This window comes from Bufo bufo, chromosome 6 (genome assembly GCF_905171765.1).
Source record: "Bufo bufo chromosome 6, aBufBuf1.1, whole genome shotgun sequence".
Lineage (NCBI taxonomy): Eukaryota > Metazoa > Chordata > Amphibia > Anura > Bufonidae > Bufo > Bufo bufo.
The window spans coordinates 165,008,653-165,029,533 of NC_053394.1; the positions used below are offsets into that span (position 1 = coordinate 165,008,653).

A 20,881-nucleotide genomic window follows, 5' to 3' on the forward strand; every position below is an offset into this window, starting at 1 on the left:
TTCATTGTGAACAACACGCCCTGCCAGGTGACGTCACCGGACTGGAGGGGCGTGGTTTAGAACGATCTGTTGCCGCCGAGGTACTGCCCCTCCGAGCGCTCTGCATAACGCCTGTGGCTGATGGTGACGTCACCGGGCTCCCTGCGAAGCGGAAGAAGCGGCTTTGCTGTGCAGAAGGGACCCGGTACGTCACTGACTGAAAGGAATCAGTTACTTCCTGACAAAGGTTTTGGGTAAAAAGGGTACTTAGAAACATGCTGAAAAGGTAGGACATGGGTGTAGGTAAAGTGTGTGTATGTGCAATTCTATTAAACAATGGTCCCTAATCCCGGACAACCCCTTTAAGCCAAAAAGCCCATCTTGCCGTATTTGTTAATGTCTCCCTGCGAGCTGAAAAACGGATAGACTCAGCTGAAGCATCTGCCATGAAAGCAGTAGCCATCTTCACCAGTTTTAGAGACTCCAATATCTCCTCTCTAGAGGTTTTCATTTTGAGATGGTTTTAAAGCTGATCTAGACAAAGATTCATTCCTCTGGCTACTGACGTGGCAGCAATATTTGTGTTGATAGACACAGCCGAAGATTCCCATGCTTTCTTCAATAATCCATCTATCTTACGATCCATTGGATCCTTCATTTGCGATGAGTCTTCAAATGGAATTGTAGTTTTGTTTGCCACCTTTGCTACTTGAATACCAAATTTAGGGATTTTTTCCCATAATTTTGTCTCTTCCGGATTGAATAAAAGTCTGCATTTAAATTCACGTGGTAAATACAGTTTCTTTTCTGCATCTTCCCACTCCTCCTCTATTAATTCTTTTAAGCTGGAGTTTACTGGAAAGAGTTTCTTCTTTTTTGCTCTCAGGCCCCCGAACATCTCATCCTGAATAGTTCTGGCCTGTTCCTCATCTTCTACCACCATAGTTTGTCTTACTGCAGTTAGAAGGGGATCCAGATCCTCGCAGGAAAAGAGGTACCTCCTCGATTCTTCCGAAAAGGAGGAAGGGAAACGTTGATCATCTGAATAATATAAGCCATCGTCTTCTGAGTCGGAATCCATTTGAACTCTGGGTCTCTTAGACGGTGGCAGAGAGGGGACGGAACCAGGTTAGACACAGACGCTTGAACTTCCTCTCATCATAACTCTCAAGTACAAAGAAAAACGAGATTTTTGTATAACTTACCAGTAAAATCTCTTTCTCGCTCTTTCCTTGGGGGACACAGAAGACCTTGGGTATAGCTCATCTCCATAGGAGGCGTGACACTAAGTGAAGACTGTTAAGCCCCTCCTCCACAGCTATACCCTCAGCCTGGAGAGAAAGGCAGCCAGTTGCGTGTCCAAGCAGTGAGAAAAGGCAAAGTCCAACAAGGAACCAACAAGCCAACTACCCAACGGGTAACACAAACTCGGAAACCGTGTAGAGAAAAACAACGAATGGGTGGGTGCTGTGTCCCCCAAGGAAAGAGCGAGAAAGAGATTTTACTGGTAAGTTATACAAAAATCTCGTTTTCTCGCCCAGTTTCCTTGGGGGACACAGAAGACCTTGGGACGTTCAAAAGCAGTCCAAAAGGGGAGGGACCACAGCTCCAAGGCGAAGCACCCGAAGGCATCAAGGAACCGCCGCCTGCAGACCCAGGCGGACCAAGGCAGCATACGCCGAAGCCAGAGTATGCACCCTGTAGAATTCTGTAAAGCGTGCAAGGAAGACCTGTGGCCGCCTTGCTCAAATGCATGGCCGAAGCCCAAAGCCTCCGGCCCAGGAGGCACCGACCGCTCTGGTGAAATGAACGGTGACAGTAAAGGCAGAATCCTGCCCTCGGTGCGGTAACCTCAGCAATAGCCAATCTGATAAAGCGGAGGAAAACCACCCTGGAGTCCGTCAACTCTAAGCGCGGACCTCCAGGAAACCCAAGAGACCGAACGTCGACAAGAGTCGGAGATCTCCAAGTAAAAACTGCAAGGCCCAAACAACGTCCAAATTGGTGAAGTGTTGAAGCGAAAGGCAAACACCACCTTCAGAAGGAAGGAACGGGATATAGAACAGCCCTGTCCTGGGAAAAGACAGAAGGCTCAGAACAAAAAGGGGGCCATTCAGGCACCCGTCAGAGACACGACTGATACAGAAACACAACCGTACAGGACAGGAGGGGTAGAGAGAACTTCTGTAACGGCTCCAAGGACAAGATTGGAGCGCCGAGAACTCAGTATGTAGTTCCCAGGGCGGTACCGAAGGACAGTACAGAGGAACCAAAGAGCCATTTCGAGTAAGAAGGTCTTGACAGGCCCAGAGGGCCGGGGAACGCGGGAAGAGGAAGAACAGCGCTGACACTGATACCTCAAGTAAAGGAATCCCAGTCCCAGGTCCAGGCCGGACTGGAAAAAAGACAGAACCATGGGGAGAGAAAAGTCAGAGTGGGGAATGCACAGCTTCCCACAGAACCCCAGATAAAAAAAAAAAACCATAAATCTTACGACAGATCCTGGACGAAATACAGCCAGGAGCGGGCAGTAGCGAAACCGCTGGAGTCGCCTGGCAAGCGGGCGAAAAACCAAATGTGATCAGGTGCAGACCAGTAACACGGGCAGAAGTTGACAAACTGGTCCCGTCGGCCCCCGAGCAACGTTGTCCCGTATCCACCCGAGTGGGGGAGCAGAAGGACAGACGGAAAGGAACCAAAAGGGTCCGCCCAGCATCCGCCAGATGCCAGGACAAGACAGGCTATAGTCCATGCTGATGTAGCCATGTTCTACAGTCCCGGTGTAGGAGATCAAAGGATAATCTGGACCGAAAGGTAGTCCCCCCAAGTTACCGAGAAGGTAAGTCTACAGCAGGACCATTGTCTTAGAATGGACCACACACTCTGCACTCAGCGGGAGGACAGAACGCGGTAGACTCGATAAATCGGCACAGCTAATACAGCCAGTGTGAACAAGGGAGACAGTACGAGGCCAAAAGGAACACTGGAACTATCCACATGAACAACCATGCTCTCCCCAGAGGGGAGGACAGTGAAGGAACAACCTCTGAAGTCTGGCGGGACAGAAGCCACATCAGAGTGATCTGTACCGAGCGGCGGCCAAACAGAGCCGGCAAGATAAGGTAGTCGAGACAAAGGCCGGCATAACACCCTCCAACCGAACGGAGGAGTGGGCAACAGGGAAGCCATAGGACAGCTCAAAAGCAGAACCCTGCTACACTGTGAGATGCCCGGTTCACCGCCTCGCAGAAGGAGAATACCCTGAAGAACCCAAGGCGGAGGTCCTCCGGACCTGGGTAATCGAGCACCCAAGAGAATTTGGGTGACCTTCCCGAGAAAAGCGGCCCGCACCTGGTAGCAGATCAGACTGTAGCGTAGAGGCGCCAAGAGGAAGGACTCATACCACACTACATCCGAAGAGGAGGAAATTGCAGCAGGCAAGGGAACCGCAGTCCTGCCAGAGCCAACGAAGAATTCAAGGGGCGATCCAGACAACCGCACTCTCGACCATGTGACCACTAGCGCAGGGAAGCAATACCGCGGAAGGACGAATGGGCACGCATCTAGGAACCACGAACATTCCCTGGGATGAAGGGCCAACTAAATGAATGAGTACCACCCAGCTCCGTGCAGCAGAGAGCAAGTAGAGCCCGTCCGGGTCAGGTGGACAGAATGAACTCCTTAGAGACGAGTGCAAGGTTTGTGGCAGGCATCGTATCCCAAGAAAACAAAAGTATGCCGCAGGAAGTAGATGAGGCATACGTACGAGCAGCCCGTAAGCAGTGAGAAGGCCAACCCACCTACAGGAGGAGAAGGCATACACGGCCCAAACAACGCACAAGAACGTCCGCTCACTGCAAAAGGTTAATTTAGCGAGAAAGGGGGGGCTCGCCACAGAGTGCCACAGCATGTACGGAATTGCAAAGTGCAACCTGAAAGGGAGTTATGCACAAGCCTAGTATAGCATGCGATGGAACGCAAGCAGTCCGCCCCGAAAAGGGGGGAAATTGTATCTGGCAAACTGCAGTCGGCAAGAGTGCAAAGGCCGGTCCCAAAAGGGAGTGATGCCTAAGGCCGTACCTACTTCAGAGAAGCAGGACATACCCTATAATCCAGCAGGAACGCAGAAGGTCCACCTAGTGAAAGGGGAACATGCACAGGGGTATCCTAGCATTAAGTGAATGTGCAATAATACACCAACACTGAACTTAGCGAGAGTGCAACTACTCTGCCAATGAAGGGGGACATGTACAAGTCCAGCACAGCCATACAAGGACAGCCGTGAATCTCATGAGCGTGCCAAACTCTGCTCATGGGATGAGGGGTGGTCACGCACAAGGCCAGCACCGTATCCCAATGGAAGCGCAAGCATTCCACCCATATTAGAGGGCCATTCTCATGGGCAGCAATGTATCCGGTGAGAGTGTAGCATGCCGCCCAGAAAAAAGGGGGGTAAAGCACATGGCCAGCATCTCATCCAGGGAGAGTGCGAGCACACCGCCATGCATGGGAGTCATACACATGGCCAGCAACGTACTGGCGAAAGACAAACACAGTCAGTAAGAATGTGTGCATGTCGCCTGAGGAAGGAAGGCATGCCCCTGGCTGGCAGCGAATCCAGCAAGAGTGCGTACACCGCCCACGGAAGAGGGGTCATGCATATGGCCGACAGCGGATCCAGCGAGAGTGCAAGCACCCTGCCATGTATGGGGTACATGCACATGGCCAGCAACGTACCTGCGAGGAAACAACCACAGACAGAGGGATGTATGTATGCTGCCTGAGGGAAGGAGGCATACCCAAGGCCGGCAGGAATCCAATGAGACTGTAGCATACCACCTATGAAATGGCCGGCAGCGAAACCAGTGAGAGTGCAGCATAGTAACATAGTACATAAGTGCATCATAGCACATCAGTGAGAGTGCAGCATTCCGCCTATGGAAGGGGGTCGTGCACATAGCCAGTACCGTATCCGGTGAGAGTGCAGTATTCCGCCTAAAAAGGGGGGTCATGCACATGATCGGCAACAGATCCAGTGAGAGTGCTGCGTTCCGCCCAGGAAGGGAGTCACACACACATGGCTGGCTCACGCACATGGCCGGCAGCGAATCCAGAGAGAGTGCAGCGTTCCGCTTATGGAAGGGAGTCGTGCACATGGCCAGCACCGTATCCGGTGAAGGTGCAGTATTCCGCCTAAGAAGGGGGTCATGCACATGGCCAGCCGGCAGCCAGGGAGAGTGCTGTATCACGCCTAGGAGGGGGGGGGGATGCACATGGCAGGCACCATAACTGGAGAGAAGATGAATGCTGCCTACGGAAGGGCCGCATGCACTTGGCCAGCGCCGTATCCTGGAAGATGCAAGAAAACCGCCTAAAAGGGGAAATGCCCTAGCAGCGACGCAGGCTGGGAGCGCAACACCATGCCGCTTGTGGAAAGAGGTCATGCAGACATGCAGCACTACTGATGAGGCTGCAGCGTCCTGCGCAGTCCAATAGAAATCAGTGATCTATTATTATTTATTTTATTATTATAATTTTTTTTTTTTTTTTTTTTTTTATATATATATATTTAAAACACAGCCTCTCCAAGGCTAAAGGGGAGCCACCATATATGGGCACCTGAGAAAAAAAGGGGGGCCAACTATACAGACCCATTTGGGAGCCGGCCTGTACCCAAAGGGTTAACAGGGATCCGGCCTGGAGGGCGGCGTGCGATCCCCTGGGGGCGGAGGAACCTCCAGGCGGGAAGAATTCGCGCCTGGAGAGGTTCCCGCCCCCTCCACCAGAGACCGGAATATTGCGGCCTAGTAGGCCGCGAAGCCGGGGGCTAAATTTGCGGCGCCCGGCCCGTTATACCGCCGGGACCTGAGGCGGAATGGCGCTTTAAACCGGCCGCGGGAGCCCACCCCGCGGGTCGGTCGGAATTGCGGCCCAGCAGGCCGCGAAGCCTAGGACCAAATTTGCTGAGCCCTGGCGACCGGCACCGATGGTCGGACGGGGCCTGCTGGGGCATAGTCAAGCCCAATGCCGGCCGCGGGAGCCCACCCCGCCGGCCGGAAGAGACAGGGACCCGAAAAGGCGGTTTGCCGGCCGACTCGGCCGCACCGGAATATTAGTGCTGTCCGGAGGCGAGGCCTTACTCCACTGCAGCGTCCTGCACTCTCCGGTAAGGCCCAATGTGATCAGGCGAGATGGGGGGGGACCCAAAGACGGGGTGCCCGTGAGGAGAAGGCAGGCGACGGCTGACAGCCACTAGCTGCATGTACTATGAGGGCCAGGAAAAAAGGGGGGAGGGGAGGCAGGGAGCAGATTGCCGCTCTGCGGCACCCCAGGAGCCAGCCTAGATCCAGCAGGGGACTAGAGGCCCAGTATGGGGGTCAGGCACGCAGGAGACCAGGGTGGGGGACGTAGGGCTGGAGAAGCCTCTCTCTTACCACAGCCGTCTTCACCCTCGGTCCATTCCAGCAGGGTCGCCCCTTCAGCTACTGGCACCGTAGTGGCAGGACGCTGGAAGAGGGACTTGGCGTGCGGGCGACCCTTGCGCTGGCGGGATGTGGGGGAGCGAGGCTGCCCTGATCCACCTTGCCTTCTGTGGGGGAGGCAGCAGTGCGGATGACCGGCACTGGCGCAGCTCAACCCCGGGAGAACAGAGAGGTCTAGTGCGACTCTGTTATCCCTGATGATCTGGAACAAAAAGAAATAAAAAAGTAAAAATCTAAAATTTAAACAAGGAGAAACCAGCCCTGCAGAGCAGGGAGTGTCTTGCCTCCTTGGACACTAAGCAAAAAACTGGCTGCCTTTCTCTCCAGGCTGAGGGTATAGCTGTGGAGGAGGGGCTTAACAGTCTTCACTTAGTGTCACGCCTCCTATGGAGATGAGCTATACCCAAGGTCTTCTGTGTCCCCCAAGGAAACTGGGCGAGAAAAGAAGGCTGTTCCTCTTTAAGAATTTTTGTAAGGCAGTCAGGGCATAAATTGCTTCTTGAAAGACTCCAGAAGTCTTTTAGAACAGGTCGCACACTTTCTAGCCTTCTTTTTTGTTTCTACATGGGACTTGTGTCCTATCTCTTTATCTAGCTACAGAGGGGGAGAGAGAGAGAGAGAGGGAACAAGCAATTCCTATAGTCCATACATTATGCTGGACAAACAGGACAGGGAAAGTAACTTAATAACTTACATAACCTGTCCCCTCCCTACATCTCTGAGCTACTTTCCCGATACATCCCCACACGCAATCTCCGATCCTCACAAGACCTCCTTCTCTCCTCTCATCGCCTCTTCCCACAATCGACTCCAAGATTTCTCCCGTGCATCCCCCATACTCTGGAACTCGCTACCCCAACATATTAGACTCTCACCTACAGTGGAATCCTTCAAAAGAAACCTGAAAACCCACCTGTTCAGACAAGCCTACAACCAGTGACCCTGCTGCCTCTATACCGCCATGACCAACTTCACCCGCACCTACTGTGTCCTTCACCCATACCATGTAGATTGTAAGCCCTCACGGGCAGGGCCCTCTCTCCTTCTGTACCAGTTTGTAACTCGTCTTGTTTATGATTAGTGCAATTGTCTGTATTATGTATATGCACCGCTCATCATATGTACAGCGCTATGGAATGAATAGCGCTTTAATCATAAATAATAATAATAATAATAATAATAATAATAATAATAATAATAATAACAACAACAACAACAACAACAACAACCCTGGGCAGGGGAATCTGTGCTAGCCTCCTGCTTTCCAGATGCCTGGACCTCCATGATGCACAGACTGAACTCTCAGCTGGCGTCATATAAATGGACTTGCCCCATTAGGTCCACCCCCTGCCGCTGCACGGCTCCTTCTCCTCTTCCTGGGGAACTCATTCCTTGACCCCCATGCGAGGCCTCACTAAAACAAGGCCTCCAGCATGTAACAACGGGCGCCGCCATCTTCTTCCGGCGCGCGCGCCTGCATTTCCGGCCACGTGACCCGCTCGGCAATCACACGGGTCAAGCCCAGAGCTCCCTCAGAAGAAGCGGTATCGGCTTCCCCGATACCGCGGCTTCCTCCAGATATGACACAGGAGCTTTGGTGCAGATCCTTCAGCAAGCTCCCTACGCGTATCGGGGAAGAGCTAGGGGACCCCTTCCCAGGCTACCAGAGACAGAGGTGAGGCATGAAGCATGAACCCCCCGACCCAGCCTCAGCCTCTTAATGGAGTACTTCTTCTCTTCATCCCTAAGCAGTGACTCCTACTCTGCTTTCTTATCCCTGTAGGAACAGGAAGAACACTGGAGAGTGGGGGCGGGGAGGGGCCTTTTAATCTCTCTTGCTTCCTGTCCCTACGGAGATCAATAGGACATCCTCCAGTGGTGCTGTCATGGAGGGACATCCTGGAAATAAAGGGTACATAATAAGTTATGCTGCATAGAATTCTTGTCTTATTATGAAATGATAAAAATATATTGGTGTTTCTAGGTAGACGTTGCCTTTCAGTCTGAGAGAAAAGAATCCACCAAACCTCTTGAGTCATGTTCTGTTGCTTCTCTTGCAGCCGCTTGCATACTTCTTGCAGACGCATGTTCTCATTAGTCAACATGGAGTTCAGCTCCTTCACACATTCCTCCATTTGAGATGGGTCTGAGTAAAACAGAACAAAGTGGGACACTTATTATCTCTATTATTACCAGTCAGAAAACTGGTGTCAAGAAATTGCAAACTTTGGCACTGGCCCTGCTTCCACACTTACTTTCGGGCAGTTTCTAGCCCCCTCTCATCAGTTTTCCAAAAATTATATTATATCTATTATATAGATTATACTTGAAATCTACAGCTCCTTTGCTTGTGTAGTTATTCGTTTTGGTGCATGGACCTGTACAAATGTACCATAATTATCAAGGGGCGTACGTCTCTCTCAACAACAACACATCTGACACCAGTGGAAAAAAAAATCGCTCATATCATGATTTAGCACAGTTGTCCAACATACAAATAGTGCCATAGTGGGCAGAGCAGTGGGCATGCCCGGGCCCGGCGGTGACCAGCGCTCGCATGAGATCTAAACCAGAGGAGGAGGATGAATAAGGAGAGCAGGGCGGGTCAAAGCAATCCAAGGGGTGCGGTTATCTGGGCAAATCAGAGAGGGGCCAGGGCACTTGCGGCCATAAAGCCTCCGCTGGGCACTTGCAGGCCCTAATTTGCATATTGGTATAAAGTGTTTGTGGATATGTGAAAGACACAATACAGGTACTAGATTTTTGATGGGCAACTGTGCCAAATCATGATATGAGCGGTCTAAAACGCTCAAAGTAGGTGACAGACTCCCTTTAAAGAGCTTCTGTCACCCCACTAAACAAATTTTTTTTTTGTGTACTTATAATCCCTATCCTGCGATATATCTATACATTATGTTATTAATCATTTTCGTTCAGTAGATATGTCAAAAAACTTACTTTTATAATATGCTAATTACCTGTCTACCAGCAAGTAGGGCGTCTACTTGCTGGTAGCAGTCGCAAAAAAACGCCCCTCCTCCTGTTGATTGACAGGGCTAGCAGCGATCTCCTCCTCCGGCTGGCCCTGTCAGCATTTCAAAAATCGGGCGCCTGTGTTGATTTGCCGCAGGCGCTCTGAGAGAAGGAGGCTCGCCTCCTCAGCACTCCCTCAGTGCGCCTGCGCCGATGACGTCTTCTCTTTCGGTGACGTCATCGGCGCAGGCGCACTGAGGGAGTGCTGAGGAGGCGAGCCTCCTTCTCTCAGAGCGCCTGCGCCGAATCAACACAGGCGCGCGATTTTTGAAATGCTGACAGGGCCAGTCGGAGGAGGAGATCGCGGCTGGCCCTGTCAATCAACAGGAGGAGGGGGCGTTTTTTTGCGGCTGCTACCAGCAAGTAGCCGCCCTACTTGCTGGTAGACAGGTAATTAGCATATCATAAAAGTACGTTTTTTGACATATCTACTGAACGAAAATGATTAATAACATAATGTATAGATATATCGCAGGATAGGGATTATAAGTACACACAAAAAAAAAAAAGTTTAGTGGGGTGACAGAAGCCCTTTAAGACTAGTGTGTAAAATGCCAGTCTTAATAAGTCCTCCATAGAGAGCATACCAGATACCTGCCACATGCTCACAGACTCCAACGCTCCTAAATTTCGGGAAGGTCTTACCATTGCTGTTGAGTTTAGTAGTTAACTGGTCCAGCCGAGCATGCAAGCGATCAAAGACCAATACTATATGGGCAACAGCTCGCCGAGAGGATTCCACGCGTTCTTGCAGCTGAGACTCAATCTCTTCACTGCTGCTGCTGGCCAGTGTGCCCAAGAAAGAGAAGGACGACTCAGTCAGTCCATCCCCTACAAGAGAAAATCAGTCACAGAAAGTTCATAGTAAGCGACAATCCTGAACAGCATGTCTCATATGTACAAGGTGAACAATTAGAAACAAATGGGCGGCACTGTGCTTCAGTCGGGGTCCAGGTGCACGGTCAGTAGGTAGATACCCCAGATACTTGCAATAGAAAGACCAGCACTCCGTAATTCCAATAATGAAGAAAAGCTTTCTTTATTCGTCACCCATATGTGACGCGCGTTTCGACACCAATCTGTGTCTTTGTCAAATTACAGGTGATGACAGCTCAATTTCACATACACAAGGCACCATTTAAATACAATTCAAAAATCCTGCCTCCTAATCACGCAAGTGATCACATGATCGGGGCCGGACTGTGCCGCCCCCAGCCATGTGACCAGTCACGTGACCATAGCATCATATTGCTACGCAACCAGTCCGAAACAAGTTGAATCTAACTGTGGGTGGAGTACGGTAAGACATGTATCTGAATCCATATACTGTTATATATCTGGGCATTCTATAATCACTTGCACACCAGGTTTAAACATTTTTCATAATATATACTGATACATCAAGATTAAACCGTCTCCATAAGAAATCACGTGACTCCGGAATAAAATCCCGGTCACATGACTTCTCTCATGACATCATATTGCTACGCAACTGATCCAAACAATATGGGATCTTTCAAAGGATAGATTGCGATGCAATATTAAAGATACATACTGTATTCCAACTATGTTTAGAGATCTGAGGCATCCGTGATTAGTTACAGAACAAAAAATATACATTAATGCAAAGTGATAATTCATAATCACACGTTCCACATATTGAATCAAATGAAACTACTCAGTGAGTATTCCTTATTAAGGCCTTTGGGGGCAAGCGTCTCAAGTCGATGGATCCAATATGCTTCACGCTGGTGGAGCATCTGGATCCGATTTCCTCCACGTCGAGGTAAGGTCACTTCTTCTAAAATTTGAAAACGCAGTTGTGAGATGCGATGATTTTTTTCTTTGAAATGCTGGGGGATAGGTAACAAAGTGTTTTCCTTCCTAATTGTGGACTTATGCTTTCCTACCTGGTCTTTCATACGCATTGTCGTCTCTCCAACATAGCACAGCCCACAGGGACATTTAAGTAAGTAAATTACAAAACTACTGTCACATGTGAAGTGACCTCGAATGGGGATTTGTTGTCCTGTCTGTGGGTGTGATATGTTGGAGCCTTTGATGACATTGGAACAATGGACACAGTTAAGGCAGGGAAATGTTCCCTTCCAAACTGTTGAGAGAGTGAGCTGTCGCTGGAGCATCCTGTCACTTCCTATGTCCGCCCGGACAATAATGTCCCTAATATTTTTATTGCGCTTATAGCACACCATGGGACGATCCCTAAACTCCTGAATTGTGGGATATGATTTTTGTAAAATATTCCAGTGTTTGTAAATGACAGCTTTGACACGGTCCATCCAAGGATGGTATTTCACAATTAGTGGTATTCTCTGTCCTTTGTCTTTCTTTTCTGATGGTTCTACGGGATTTTCTATCTTGTCTAGCTGTTCTCGTAGTAAATGGGGGGATAACCTCTATCTACAAACTTTTGGGTCATTTCCTGCAACCTAAGGTCACATGTGTCCCGATCCATGACAATATTGGCCACTCTTCTGTATTGCGAGTATGGCAGAGATTTTTTTATAGTTGAAGGGTGATTACTATTGAATGACAAGAGGCTATTTCTGTCAGTTTTCTTGACATACAAGTCAGTGGTAATCCTGTTGTCAATTCCCCTAATCACCCATGTGTCAAGGAAGGAGACACGTTGTGTATCTTGGTGCAGGGTAAATTTCAGCTCAGGTCTCACAATATTGATGTAGTCCACAAAGGACATAAGGGTCTCAATGCTGCACCGCCATACGCAAAAAGCATCATCTATGAAACGTTTCCAAAATATACAGCGATTCTGATATAGCTCACTTGGGTAGATATACTCTCTCTCAAAATGTGCCATATAGCAATTTGCGTATGGCGGTGCAGCATTGGACCCCATCGCGGTCCCACACCGCTGCTGAAAAATCTCCTTGACATAGTAATCTTTATCTAGTATGACAAGGGCTCCGCCTTTGTCCGCAGGCTTAAAGACCAGGGAGTCATCATCAACCAAATGAGTGACTCATTTGGTTGATGATGACTCCCTGGTGACTCATTTGGTTGATGATGACTCCCTGGTCTTTAAGCCTGCGGACAAAGGCGGAGCCCTTGTCATACTAGATAAAGATTACTATGTCAAGGAGATTCTTGGACAATTATCTGACCACAATGTCTATTAAATATTGCAGGGGGATCCGGTCTGGACAATAAAGCGGGAGTTGCAGATCTTGGTTGATGAGAACATAGCACAACATGTCATTGACAAAAAATTAGCGGAATTTTTAATCAACCAACATCCTGTGACACCGGTGTTCTATACACTCCCGAAAGTGCATAAATCCCTGGATCAGCCTCCGGGTCGCCCGATAGTTGCAGCTACGGACTCAGTCCTATCTCCCCCTGCAATATTTCTTGACAAAGTGTTGACTCCTCTTACTAAAAAGGCCCCTTCCTACCTTAGGGACACACAACATTTTTTGGAGACAGTACGAGAGATTGAGCTGTCGCCTGATTGCATCCTGGTTACTCTAGATGTCTGCAGCTTATATACTAGCATAACTCATGAAAAAGGTTTGGAATCTGTCCAGGCATTGTTAGACGACAGCACATACACAGTGCAAGAAAAATTTTTTTTCCTGTCCCTACTTTCTATTGTTTTGCGTCGCAATTATTTTTTATTTCAGGACACTTTTTTTCAGCAGCGGTGTGGGACCGCGATGGGGTCCAATGCTGCACCGCCATACGCAAATTGCTATATGGCACATTTTGAGAGAGAGTATATCTACCCAAGTGAGCTATATCAGAATCACTGTATATTTTGGAAACGTTTCATAGATGATGCTTTTTGCGTATGGCGGTGCAGCATTGAGACCCTTATGTCCTTTGTGGACTACATCAATATTGTGAGACCTGAGCTGAAATTTACCCTGCACCAAGATACACAACGTGTCTCCTTCCTTGACACATGGGTGATTAGGGGAATTGACAACAGGATTACCACTGACTTGTATGTCAAGAAAACTGACAGAAATAGCCTCTTGTCATTCAATAGTAATCACCCTTCAACTATAAAAAAAATCTCTGCCATACTCGCAATACAGAAGAGTGGCCAATATTGTCATGGATCGGGACACATGTGACCTTAGGTTGCAGGAAATGACCCAAAAGTTTGTAGATAGAGGTTATCCCCCCCATTTACTACGAGAACAGCTAGACAAGATAGAAAATCCCGTAGAACCATCAGAAAAGAAAGACAAAGGACAGAGAATACCACTAATTGTGAAATACCATCCTTGGATGGACCGTGTCAAAGCTGTCATTTACAAACACTGGAATATTTTACAAAAATCATATCCCACAATTCAGGAGTTTAGGGATCGTCCCATGGTGTGCTATAAGCGCAATAAAAATATTAGGGACATTATTGTCCGGGCGGACATAGGAAGTGACAGGATGCTCCAGCGACAGCTCACTCTCTCAACAGTTAGGAAGGGAACATTTCCCTGCCTTAACTGTGTCCATTGTTCCAATGTCATCAAAGGCTCCAACATATCACACCCACAGACAGGACAACAAATCCCCATTCGAGGTCACTTCACATGTGACAGTAGTTTTGTAATTTACTTAGGGCTCTTTCACACCTGCGTTATTGTCTTCCGGCATAGAGTTCCGTCGTCGGGGCTCTATGCCGGAAGAATCCTGATCAGGATTATCCTAATGCATTCTGAATGGAGAGAAATCCGTTCAGGATGCATCAGGATGTCTTCAGTTCCAGAACGGAACGTTTGTTGGCCGGAGAAAATACCGCAGCATGCTGCGCTTTTTGCTCCGGCCAAAAATCCGGAACACTTGCCGCAAGGCCGGATCCGGAATTAATGCCCATTGAAAGGCATTGATCCGGATCCGGCCTTAAGCTAAACGTCGTTTCGGCGCATTGCCGGAGCCGACATTTAGCTTTTTCAGAGTGGTTACCATGGCTGCAAGGACGCTAAAGTCCTGGCAGCCATGGTAAAGTGTAGTGGGGAGCGGGGAGCAGTGTACTTACCGTCCGTGCGGCTCCCCGGGCGCTCCAGAGTGACGTCAGGGCGCCCCAAGCGCATGGATCATGTGATCACATGGATCACGTCATCCATGCGCATGGGGCGCTCTGACGTCATTCTGGAGCGCCCCGGGAGCCGCACGGACTGTAAGTATACCGCTCCCCCGCTCCCCGCTCCTACTATGGCAACCAGGACTTTAATAGCGTCCTGGGTGCCATAGTAACACTGAACGCATTTGGAAGACGGTTCCGTCTTCAAATGCTTAGAGTACACTTGCGTTTTTCCGGATCCGGCGTGTAATTCCGGCAAGTGGAGTACAGGCCGGATCCGGATAATGCAAGTGTGAAAGAGGCCTAACTTAAATGTCCCTGTGGGCTGTGCTATGTTGGAGAGACGACAATGCGTATGAAAGACCGGGTAGGAAAGCATAAGTCCACAATTAGGAAGGAAAACACTTTGTTACCTATCCCCCAGCATTTCAAAGAAAAAAATCATCGCATCTCACAACTGCGTTTGCAAATTTTAGAAGAAGTGACCTTACCTCGACGTGGAGGAAATCGGATCCAGATGCTCCACCAGCGTGAAGCATATTGGATCCATCGACTTGAGACGCTTGCCCCCAAAGGCCTTAATAAGGAATACTCACTGAGTAGTTTCATTTGATTCAATATGTGGAACGTGTGATTATGAATTATCACTTTGCATTAATGTATATTTTTTGTTCTGTAACTAATCACGGATGCCTCAGATCTCTAAACATAGTTGGAATACAGTATGGATCTTTAATATTGCATCGCAATCTATCCTTTGAAAGATCCCATATTGTTTGGATCAGTTGCGTAGCAATATGATGTCATGAGAGAAGTCATGTGACCGGGATTTTATTCCGGAGTCACGTGATTTCTTATGGAGACGGTTTATTTCTTGATGTATCAGTATATATTATGAAAAATGTTTAAACCTGGTGTGCAAGTGATTATAGAATGCCCAGATATATAACAGTATATGGATTCAGATACATGTCTTACCGTACTCCACCCACAGTTAGATTCAACTTGTTTCGGACTGGTTGCGTAGCAATATGATGCTATGGTCACGTGACTGGTCACATGGCTGGGGGCGGCACAGTCCGGCCCCGATCATGTGATCACTTGCGTGATTAGGAGGCGGGATTTTTGAATTGTATTTAAATGGTGCCTTGTGTATGTGAAATTGAGCTGTTATCACCTGTAATTTGACAAAGACACAGATTGGTGTCGAAACGCGCGTCACATATGTACAAGGTGGTGAGCTTGAAAAAATACCCAATGCAGCACAGATTAACCCTTAATTAACAAAGGATAATGACCCAATGTAGATCATTATAGCTTCAAACTCATAGCAACAATGGCAATGGCCCTTTCTTTTGGACTCCTCAGTGCTTTCCCGGATATTTCTACCTTGTCATAGTTACATGACAACACTAGTAGAAGAGGACAATGTCATAAGCGGAACCTCGCTAAGTATTTTCTCTGAATGGCTCTGCTAATATAAGATATATATATACATGAACCCTCACACATCATAAATACAAAGACATCTGCAATTTATTTCTTAAAAAGGTTTTTTTCAGGACTTATATACACTGAGGAGCTATCCTCAGAATAGGTCATCAATATCTGATCAGTGGGGGTCCGACTTCTGGTAGCCATGGTGATGGTCTGAAGAGGCTGTGGCACTCAGATGAACACTGCGCTGCGTCTCTTCACAGTAATGCTTAGCGATTAATCAAATTAATTGGATTAATTCCTTCTTTTAGAGCCTGGTGATTTGGTTTATTTTTTATTTTTTAATTCGGCCAAAGAACTGTATCAGCGCAGATTGTGTAGTGTGTTCTGACTCAGGCTCCTGCTGTAACAACCACTGGCCCAGACTGAGAATCTGCCCTATCAGGCAAATACCGGGTGGGCCATGCTGTCTAACAGTTAAGTGGGCCACCCCTTAGTTGATGCGCTCAATGCCCCGTCCAGTGGAGGCCCTAGTAAACTATATAAGTCCATCACTGATACTGCCCAGGCCGCACTTAATAATAATAAGAAAAACAAATCCTTGGGTGGAGAAGGGTCAACCATTGATGTGCACCCAACAAAAGCCATAAAAACAAATGCTGTGGCCACTACCAGATTGACCCAGGCCACACATAATGTCACTCTGTCAGTGACAGTGCCCACTGCTCCCCCTCCTTTACTGTCTGGACGTTGGTTACTGGCCAGTGTCAGAACGCTGTGGAGTTGCCCACATAGCCCAGCCCCTCAAATTTTACCTGCGCCTGATTCAGCCTTGAATGCCCAAACTACGAACTGTGGGTAACTTGGAATGCTTGGACGTTCTGCCGGCTCTGACCTCAGCTTCTGCACTTCACTACTGAAACTCACTCTCTTCCAAACAGGTGGGCCCACTCCCTCTCTAGCTATTTGCCACCATTTGGGATCTGGTAAGTCTGCTCACAAGAAGGAGGGTAAGAGGTAGTTTTTGGGAGGGAGGGGGGGACTCTGGGGAGTGAACATGACCATGGAGTCTTTCCTGAAGGATTTGGGGAGTCTCAATATTAATAAGAGTCCTAGGCAGGGAATATGCACCTTACCAAATACAGTGAATTGAACCGCTTACCTCGCTCGATGTCCTTGCGCTCTGAATTACTGTCAGAGTCCGGCTCAGGTTCTGGAATAACCAGTGCTTTACGTTCACTAAGAAACTCCCCCAAGTCCTGGTCCAAGTCGTAGCGGCCAAGGAGAATGCGAATATTCTCATCTAACTGGAGAGTTGAAAAGTTCAATAAATTATGAAAAGAAATAGAAGGATTTTGTCAGAACAGATCAGTTATATACAATGTGCCACCAGTGAACATCTGAGAGTCTACCGACCCCCTGCTGCTGGTGCATATTATCTGACTCTCCCAGCACAGGTCCATGCAGCAGGACCAGCACACCGGTCAATCCCACCGCAGATAGCACACAAGTGGGTAGTACAGTACGAGTAAAGGCTTTATTACTTAGGATGCACAGTTGCCTGTCCTAAACATAACTAGGTAACATTTTGCCTGCATTGCCACTTTAAGTTGATTAAAATTATCCTCATACAGCCTTTCTAAACTATTAGGGCATACAAAAGCATTTCTATATCCTGATGGCTGGGGCCGTAAAGAACAACATCAGGGGCCACAGTTTGTAGATCCCTGTTCTAAACCGATTTGCGCATCACAAGATCCAAAGAGCTTTCCTAAAACTTGTCATATATGGTAACTAAGGGTGGCTGTGCAGTTTTACAGTACCAGCAAAGTGTATTAGACAAATGTCATGTACACTAGGCTATTATTTCTTAGGTGCAGACATTGACCTGCCGTACTGATTTTGAAACTGCAGCATGTCAATTATTGTTGCGCTTTTTTTTAGTGGATTTCACCCTTTTCAATATAAGGGTGAGATCTGCGGAAAATCTGCATCAAATCCATACCAAAAACTGCGCACAGAAAAAAAAAAAAAAAATCACCAAAAACATGATAAATAGTTTTATGTGCAGCTTTTAGTGTGGTTTTGGTGCAGATTTCTTGAGGATTTTCTGTACACAAATCGGCATCGTGTGCAGCGATCCTTAGGGCAAGTTCATTGATCCAGAGGAAACCAATGCACGAAAAACAACGTGTATCACATGCGTTTTTTGTTGTGGAAAAGCTAGTAGATTTATCCATTGGAAAGGGTGAAATCCACAAGAGAAAACCGCTGCATAAGTGGACATGCTGCGGATTTCAAATGCACAATACCACAGCTTTTCTGCTGCATTTTTAAATGCAGCACATGGATGGCGATTCAGAAATTCTCATCCACTTTGCTGGTCCTGTACAACGCTGTGAATTTCCCGCACGTAAATCCGCAACGGCAAAACCACGGCAATTCAGTCATCATGTGTGACCCTGGCCTTAAAGGGGTATTCCCATCATAGACAATGGGGGCAGATCGCTAGCATATGCCCCTATTTGTCTGATAGGTGCGGGTCACATCGCTGGGACCCGCACCTATATCGAGAACTGAGCGGGGAGCGCTGTGGCTGGAGGACCCCAAATTTTCCAGGGTCCGTCCACCACCAAGCGCTAATCCCCGCCTCTCCCATAGAAGTGAATGGGAGCGTACCGTGCATGCGCGGCCAATGCTCCCATTCATTTCTATGAGGCCGACGGAAATAGCCGATCCAGGGCTCAGATATTTTTGGCATGCGCATGCGCAGTGCGCCCTCCTTCACTTTCGGGGCTCTGTTCTCGATATAGGTGCGGGTCCCAGCGGTGGGACCCGCACCTATCAGACAATGGGGGCATATCCTAGCGATATGCCCCATTGTCTGAGATGGGAAAACCCCTTTAAAGGGGAGCAAAGTAGAAAATAAGACACAACAGCATAGTACAGATAAGCAGTAGGTAAGACTGGTATCCCGAGACTAGAATACAGACCTGACTCCAGTAACGATTAATAATTAGAAGAGATGCATCATCTGTGGCTTGACGTTTCTCTAGGGTCTCAATGTGGTCCCGCAGCTCATCTTCTATGGCCTGTCTCTGGTCCAACATGCCAGCTAGCTTCTTGTTCTTCACCTGCAGGGTGCGCAGGTCCTGCTCCTCCTAGGAGAACAGACAATCCTAATAAGTAACGTGGGGGATAAAAAAAAACTAAAAAAAAAACTCTGACAAACTAATCTGGCTGACTTACCGTAGATGAGACCCCTCCAAGCTTTATAGTCTCCACTGTGGTCCCAGAAACCTCCACTGCTGCCTTCTTTTCAGGGGGACCTGAGGGTCCAGCATCCCCTGCTGATCTCTTACCACCAGCCCCCGACATCCTGGAATTTCCAGTAGAAGAGGTGCCGTGTCCTAGAGGGTTGTGTCTGAAAAAATTAAGAAAATATATTAGTGCCACCCACAAATGTCTCACATATAGTGTAAGCCAGTGCCCCCGTACAGTGCCATTCAAAAAGGCAATTTGCAATTTGCAGACCGCACATCACAGACACTATAGTAAAAAATGACTTTTCTGGTCCGCAATTGCGGACAAGAATAGGACATGTTCTATTTTTTTCAGGAACGGAATTGTGGATCCCGGAAAAAAATGGATGCGGATCCCGAAAATGCGGATTCACATCTGTTCCAGCCCCATTGAAAGTGAACGGGTCCGCAAATTGCGGAACAAATGCGGACCAAAATTACGGACGTGTGAATGGACCCTTAGCCAGTGTATCTATATAGTGCCATCCACAAATGCCCCAGTAATAGCCAGTGCCCCCTACACAGTGCTGTCCACAAATATCCCATACAGTGTGAGCCAGTGGCCCTATATAGTGCCATCCACAAAAGCACCATAGAATGTGAGTCAATGCCCTCTATTATAGTGCCATCCACAAATGGCCCATACAATCTAAACCAGTGCCCCCTATATAGTGCCATCGACAAATGCACCCTAGAATGTGAGCCAGTGCCCTATATACAGTGCCTTGCAAAAGTATTCACCCCCCCCCCTTGACTTTTTTCCTATTTTGTTACATTACAGCCTTCTGTTAAAGGTTTTGTTAATCTGAATTTTATGTGATGGATCAGAACACTATAGTCTAAGTTGGTGAAGTGAAATGGGAAAAATATATAAATAAAACTGTTGTTTAGAAATAGAAAACAGAAAATTGGCATGTGCGTATGTATTCACCCCCTTTGTTAGGAAGCCCATAAAAAGCTCTGGTGCAACCAATTACCTTCAGAAGTCACATAATTAGTGAAATGATGTCCACCTGTGTGCAATCTAAGTGTCACATCATCTGTCATTACATATACACACCTTTTTTGAAAGGCCCCAAAGGCTGCAACACCTAAGCAAGAGACATCACTAACCAAACACTGCCATGAAGACCAAGGAACTCTCCAAACAAGTAAGGGACAATGTTGTTGAGAAGTAGAAGTCAGGGTTAGGTTATAAAAAAATATCCAAATCTTTGATGATCCCCAGGAGCACCATCAAATCTATCATAACCAAATGGAAAGAACATGGCACAACAGCAAACCTGCCAAGAGACGGCCGCCCACCAAAACTCACGGACCGGGCAAGGAGGGCATTAATCAGAGAGGCAGCACAGAGACCTAAGGTAACCCTGGAGGAGATGCAGAGTTCCACAGCAGAGACTGGAGTATCTGTACATAGGACGACAATAAGCCGTACGCTCCATAGAGTTGGGCTTTATGGCAGAGTGGCCAGAAGAAAGCCAATACTTTCAGCTAAAAACTATAAGGCACGTTGTGAGTTTGCGAAAAGGCACATGGGAGACTCCCAAAATGTATGGAGGAAGGTGCTCTGGTCTGAT

General features: G+C 47.9%; 1 protein-coding gene across 2 annotated transcripts in view; it reads right to left on the reverse strand.

The window, feature by feature from the left end:
- RNF20 (ring finger protein 20) overlaps positions 1-20,881 on the reverse strand; it is a 60,706-nt gene that overhangs the window by 31,348 nt on the left and 8,477 nt on the right. Inside the window, exons 2-6 of one of the 2 annotated variants that reach the window (XM_040434793.1) lie at positions 19,249-19,408; positions 18,993-19,160; positions 17,162-17,306; positions 10,140-10,325; positions 8,489-8,607 (exon numbers count right to left, since the gene is read on the reverse strand). In XM_040434793.1, coding sequence (XP_040290727.1) covers positions 8,489-8,607; positions 10,140-10,325; positions 17,162-17,306; positions 18,993-19,160; positions 19,249-19,377 — 747 coding nt within the window. In that variant the 5' untranslated portion in view covers positions 19,378-19,408. Of the gene's footprint in view, positions 1-8,488; positions 8,608-10,139; positions 10,326-17,161; positions 17,307-18,992; positions 19,161-19,248; positions 19,424-20,881 lie in introns of both variants that reach the window. The other variant, XM_040434792.1, reaches the window with a different exon arrangement.